The sequence below is a fragment of the Coenobita brevimanus genome, chromosome 86, assembly GCF_032717465.1.
Source record: "Coenobita brevimanus isolate Jiangsu-jjx chromosome 86, ASM3271746v2, whole genome shotgun sequence".
NCBI classification, from domain to species: Eukaryota; Metazoa; Arthropoda; class Malacostraca; order Decapoda; family Coenobitidae; genus Coenobita; species Coenobita brevimanus.
This window is the reverse complement of record NC_137039.1, coordinates 33,066,968-33,073,545: the sequence shown is the minus strand read 5'-3', so window position 1 is coordinate 33,073,545 and position 6,578 is coordinate 33,066,968. Positions and strand designations below refer to the sequence as shown.

The following is a 6,578-nucleotide window of genomic DNA, read 5'->3' as shown; positions in this document are numbered from 1 at the left end:
TCAACATCATCATTATTATTTTCCTCTCGTTGCATCATCATTATCATCATCATCATCATCATCATCACTGTTCTCCCTCCTAGCGTGACCTTGAGCCTCACAGAAAAGCGTGCATGTTTTTCACGCTCATTCACTATTTTCCAGGAAATGGAATGGAGTTCTTGGTGGTGGTGGTGGTGGAGTGTGGTGGAGGACTGTGGGTAGGAACGGGGGGGTTTGACCTGGTGTGGGAGTGGAGAGAGGAGGGAGGGGGAGGGGAAAGGGGCAGAGAGAGTGGGAGAGAAAGGAGCAGAGAGGGAGGAAGGAAGAAAACAAGGATGGAAAGAGACGAAAGACAAGATGGTGGAAAAAAATTATCGTGCGAGGGAAGGAAGGAACAGGAGGGAAAGCAAAGTTTGAGAGAGAGAGAGAGAGAGAGAGAGAGAGAGAGAGAGAGAGAGAGAGAGGAGATGGGAACATGAGAGAGGCAGGGAAGGGAGGAAGAGGGAGGTTATGCACGAGCACACTGGGAAGGGACAGATTCGGAAGGGACGGGAGGAGAAGGAGGAAAAGGAGCGAGTTGGGAAAGAAGAGAATAAGTAATGGTGTGAAATTTGTGCCTATTGACTGCACGAGAATCAACGAGACAATCATTAAACTTTTACTAACACCTGATCTTCCATACAACACGACCCGCAACGACCAATGTTACATGCAGGTTCCTAAATATTCATGCTGATGGAGGTGAGGCGAAAGGGAAAAAAGGCAGGAAGGTGAGGGTGAAGGTGGGGTGACGAGGATGCAGGAGGGGGAAGGGGAAGGGGAGTAAGGTTAAGGGGGGGGGTTATAGGGAGGGGGAGATTACAGGGAGTGGGAGTGAAGGGGAGAGGGATGTTACGGGGAGGGGGGAATTAAGTGAATGCGTATAATATGCTGGGACTACACCAAACACTGCTCATACCGCATCCACACTCCGCACAGTGAACATCGGATCCTTTACATCAACAACTGAGGTTTAAGCAAGTAAGGAGGCAGAGTTTTTCTTCTCCTTCCCCTTCATCATCTCCTTCTTCTTCCTTCTTCTTCTTCTGCTTCCTCTTCTTCTTTGTACTTCGTGCGACCAGAGAACGTCACTTACAATCTTGCCACCTTTAGATGATTTTATTACGTTTGCGTGGGCTTTTTTTCTTTTTTTTTCTTTTTTTTTTTTTTTTTACCAACCTCTTCAGTAATAAAAATCCTTCCTAAGCTGAATATAATCGTCTGGAAGCAACAGCAATAATCTAAAAATAGATACGTCACAGGATTCAAAAGATTAAGTATCCAGTTTAGCTCAAGAAAGCATATTATTATTATTATAATTATTATAATTATTACTTCATAAAACACTAGGATCCGTATTTATCAGGAATCTTAACCAAACTGCAGGATAAACAAGTCTACATTTCACTTAATTATTACCAGAAATCATTATGTTTCTCGTATTTTTCTTTCCTTTCATTACCCTTCTTTGTTCTGAACTGGATGACTGAACGCAAACGTATCAGGCATGCATCAGGATTTTTTTTTTTTATAATAGAATTGCTGCTGCACCATCACATCTTTTTACGTTGTTATAATTACTACACAATCATATGCTTTTTATGTATATTACTTTTACCATGCAGTCGTGCCATTTACAACATAAAAACAGTATTCTACATTATTTTGGCATTCTTCCCTACGAACAACGTCTTTGTTATAGCGTTTTTTGCAGCAACTTTCTTTTAATACCAATAATAATATACTGTCACATGTCTTCTTTTTTTTGTTTGTCTTTTGTTACGCAGATGCATTAATATTTCATTTCTCTACACGGCCACGTCATGTCTATATTATTCTGCTTCACAGTACAAGTCGTTTATTCATCTTTTTTATATTGTTTTTCAGAAACTTTTTTTTTTTTTAATAGCTTACACGTTCATGGAAAATCAACACATTGTGGCTCCGTGCCTAACAATCGTAATTCTAAATTCACACAGTTATTGCGCAAACCTATATATACTGTGAGTACTACGCATTCAGTTATCTATCAGCCAATATACAAAAGCCTCCACCACGAACAAACTGTCTCCACGTCACCTTATTTTCCACCATCACGCAGCCCTCCTCCATTCTCTTCCCGTTCACAGGGCCACAATGAGACTGAGAGTAGCAGTGGCGTTGGGGCTGGTGGTGGTGCTGGTGGCTCTGGTTCACGCCACCCCGCAGGACACCGGAGACTCTGGTTCTGAAGGAGGCAGCAGCGGCGGCAGCGGTGGTGGACTGTGGAATAGACTGAAAGGGATCTTCTCTTCCAACTCCGACTCCGACTCTGAGAACCCGGGATTCTTCACCAGACTCTACCGCGGTCTCTTCGGGAATTCAGATAGTAATGGAGAAAACAGCGGTGGCTTCTTCAACACCTTGCGGAACCTCTTCAGATCCGATCCCAATGATCCAGAAGGTCGGCCCAACATCCTGCGTCGGTTCTTCAACTTCATCGGCGTAGAGCAGGATGGAACCGGAAGCACTACCGCCGCCCAACTTACCGGCCTCTCTGATGAGGATGGGTCTGTCCTCCTCAACTCATTCGCCGAGGAAGTTGAGAATGGCTTCGGTGAGTTCAAGATGGGGTTTGGAAGGGATGTTGAAGGGGGAGGGAATTGACACGGAGTTGAATGGGAGTTGAAAAGGGAGTTGAAATGGGAGTTAGAGTCGAATTGTAGGACTGGAATTTTTTTCTTTTTCCTATTTCTAAATCCTCGCCACCACTTTTATGGGAGTGGGAATATAATGATGATGATGATGATGGAGTAGGAATATAATGATGATGATGATGATGATAATGATGGTGGTGGTAGTTATCCTTCTATAGTGTTAATTATATCCTTTTCTCGACCTTCCCACTCCATTCATAATACTTGGAACAGGGTTAGGAAATGATGATAATAATAATGATGATGATGATGATGAAGGTGATGATGATGATGATGATGATGATGATGATGGTGATGATGATGATGATGGTTTCTTGCAGCCGCTCTGTGTGCCAACCAGGAGTGTAAGGAGTGCATGATGAACCTGGACATCAACAAACTCCTCGAACACAATGAGTTCAGAGGTAAGTAGACATCTCTTTTGAACATTTGAACAGGGGTGGTGATTTCCCTCAGCTGAACAAGAGAGCATAGCATTACCTTGAAAACAGTGGCCTAGAATGACAGTACTCCTTATGCTGTTACTTAAGGGGTTTTAGATAAGTGTTTAAGTGGTTTATTTTGATTGGAATAAATTTAATGGTAAAGAGTCCACCCCTCCTGTATGCTATAGTGGGAGTAAGATGATGAGGATGAAGATGGTGATGACAGTGATAGAAATATGGGGAACAGGGTCAGGTGGTGGTGGTGGTGGTGGTGGTGGTGGTGGTGGTGGTGGTGGTGGTGGTGGTGGTGGTGGTGGTGGTGGTGGTGGTGGTGGTGGTGGTGGTGATGATGATGATGATGATGATGATGATGATGATGATGATGATGATGATGATGATGATAAGGAGGAGGAGGAGGGGGGAGAAGGAAGATGAAGAGGTGGAAGAGGATTATAATAATGAAAATAGGGATAGAATGATGATGATGATGATGATGATGATGATGTTGATGATGATGATGATCATGATGACGTGATGTGACAGAATTAAAGCTATCTCTCTTTCCTCCAGCATGCCTGATTGACAACGAGGAATGCTTGCCCGATTGCATGGAGAGGTGCAAATCACAAGCTCCAGAGGTGAGGCCTTAACCATTATATATATATTGTGTGTGTGTGTGTGTGTGTGTGTGTGTGTGTGTGTGTGTGTGTGTGTGTGTGTGTGTGTGTGTGTGTGTGTGTGTGTGTGTGTGTGTGTGTTCGCTGCCACCTCTGCAATTCACCACGGCAAGAGGTTTTTCCTAAGCCGAGTAAAATCGTGTTTAGTTGCAAGAATATTATGTAGGTGTCATTTAATAGCAAATAATAATAATAATAATAATATTGATGATGATGATGATGTCAATAATAATAATAACAATAATAATAATGACAATAACAATAAAAATGATACTTTTTCTTTAACATATACAGGTGGTGATGTGTTTATCTTTGTGAGCAAGGACACACACAAACCAGACTCACTGCAGCTGAATACCCACCCTTCGTCAGCACAGTTATTTACCAGGGAGATATCGGCGTGAGGAGGATGCAAAAAGGTATAAGAAAATGAGAAAGCATGTGAACAGCCTATACCCGTTTTACTCTAACTTGGCCTAAATCTCCCCATTTCGAATACTGAGGTTAATGCTAGAATATGATGCAAGTCATGAAGAAGTGTTGTGGAAAGGATATAGAGTCAGAGTATTATCTCATTCTGCCACTGAACTACGTAAGGTAAGCTGCAAAAGGACAAAAATCTGGGCCAAGTTAAGATAAAGCGACTATAGTTAGAACGAGAGCATCACAGGACATCAAATGCAAGCAAACATACAAGGGGATACAGCAAAAGGACACAGCAAGCGTACAACAGACACTACTGACAAACTTACAGAGGAAATGACAGCCAATTTGCAAAATAAAATTCATCAAATTATGCTAGAGAAAACGTGACAGAAGTACAATACGACACTGTAACACTACGGCAGATTTAGCATTACAGTACAGAACAACATCTTTATTACAAAAATGGTAGCATATACTGTATACAGCCGAAGACATCAAATTTATAGTACAACAGAGAAGGTAGCAAATTTATGAGAAAAGAGAGCAAATGTACAAAAAAAAGGGAAAAGAAATAATAAAGTAACGAGGAAGGATGGACATGACTGACTGTAGTGATAAGGCTCAAATGAGGCAATAAAAATAACTGCAATTATCCCTTTATCATCCTACTTGTTTTTCCATTATGGGAAATAATACGGGTTTACCCAGTGTTAGACCTTTCAGCGTGCACATTCTGGTGGAAATTAGTTGAGAAGAAATTGATTTAGGGTCAGATGCGTTTTCCTATAGATTATTATCCACTGACAGGGTCGGTTCTGGGTACAAACGATGCGAGAGACCGCTTGAGCTCTCGCAAATAATAATAATGAAATGCCGAGAACTTGGGCCCCTAGCTATCGACGCAAAGCGTCGTTTGGTGTGCCGCCTCGCGCACGGACTCGCCATAGGCTACAACCTCCACGACCTTGCTGACCTAATCAGGTGATCATCCCTTAATACTGTATCACTGACAAAAGTTTGGTCGAATTCCGTCGAGGCGTTCTTAGAAATGAAATCTAGGAAACAAATGTATATCGTATAACTGTGTTTTTGGAAGAAGACAAGGAGAGAGAGAGAGAGAGAGAGAGAGAGAGAGAGAGAGAGAGAGAGAGAGAGAGAGAGAATTCGTGAAATGTAGGGCCTCAACTTAACTCCCTTCATTTCAGTGACGCTTTGTTTAGTGTATTCCTGATTTTTTCAGACGATTTCATTCTTTTATTCAACTAAGGAGTGGTCTATCGACTCGTACTAAAGGGGCTGATGGCGGCTTATGTCTACGGTCAACATTCCGATGAGTGGCTCTTAAAACCGAGTTTAATCGTCTGGAAATAGCAAGAATAAGATTGATTTTAAATTCGTCGTGTGACATGGAAACAAAGAGTTTTTTCAGTCCCCTACATTTTTATCTTGGCCGAAAATCAATTATACTGCACTGAACTCGCACTGGTTTACATTAGTTTATTATTGAAAACACTATTTTCTGTTGTGGTATCTCATTTTCTTTTATTCAATTGCTAAGGCTAACTACTCTAAAATAAAGTTGCTTGGCATTGCTCGATTTTCTTTCCTAGGATCTCCACGTAAACAAACCGATGATAGTTTTACAGTAGAAGTACGTGTCACTGTAAGCAGCAGAAATACCTTACCACGTACTTTCAAAGCAGGAGAGAATTCTAAGGCCTTATGGAAAAGTTACCTAAGCAGCCATTTCGTTTGTGTGTGTGGATAAGAATTTGATGGTATGGGAAAAGGATCTACTGTAGGCAGCAGTGTCATTTCTATGGCTTGGTCAGATGATATGGATGGGTGACCTAGACAAGTGTTAGTTTTTGAGGCTGGATAAGGATTCCGTAGTATGGAAAGTGACCTAAGCAGCTGTCAGTTTCGTGGCCAGGTCGATATTCATGGCCCTCTGGAAGTGACGCAGGTAACTATGTCAATTTATATGGGTGGGTCACAATTAATTCTATGGTATCGACAATTGACATGATAGTTACCGGTTTCTATGGGTAGTTCAGAATCAGGGGCCCGGAATTAGGGGAGCCGGGGGAGGATCGTTCCTTCCCCTGAAATGTTTGTGATGGGGCAAATGTTTTCTTTTTCTTCTGCCTCCTCGCCATGCCTCGTCGTGAACTCAACAGCAACAAAATTAAGTACATATGGTATGGCATCCGTCTTACACCTGTACCCAGAGGTTTACTTTCATACCCATTTCCAAGGCGTGAGAGGAATGCAGCATCAGTATCTAGCCTAGTTCATAATTACTGCGCTGGCTGCAAGACCACACCTTCTCG

General features: G+C 42.2%; 1 protein-coding gene across 1 annotated transcript; it reads left to right on the top strand.

The window, feature by feature from the left end:
* Positions 1–2,152: 2,152 nt before the first annotated feature.
* On the top strand, positions 2,153–4,191 carry LOC145410716 (uncharacterized). Its single transcript, XM_080280825.1, has 4 exons — positions 2,153–2,617; positions 3,038–3,121; positions 3,713–3,780; positions 4,114–4,191. The coding sequence occupies exons 1-4, from the start codon at positions 2,158–2,160 to the stop codon at positions 4,135–4,137; spliced, it is 636 nt and encodes a 211-aa protein (XP_080136951.1). The 5' UTR covers positions 2,153–2,157; the 3' UTR covers positions 4,138–4,191.
* Positions 4,192–6,578: the final 2,387 nt, after the last annotated feature.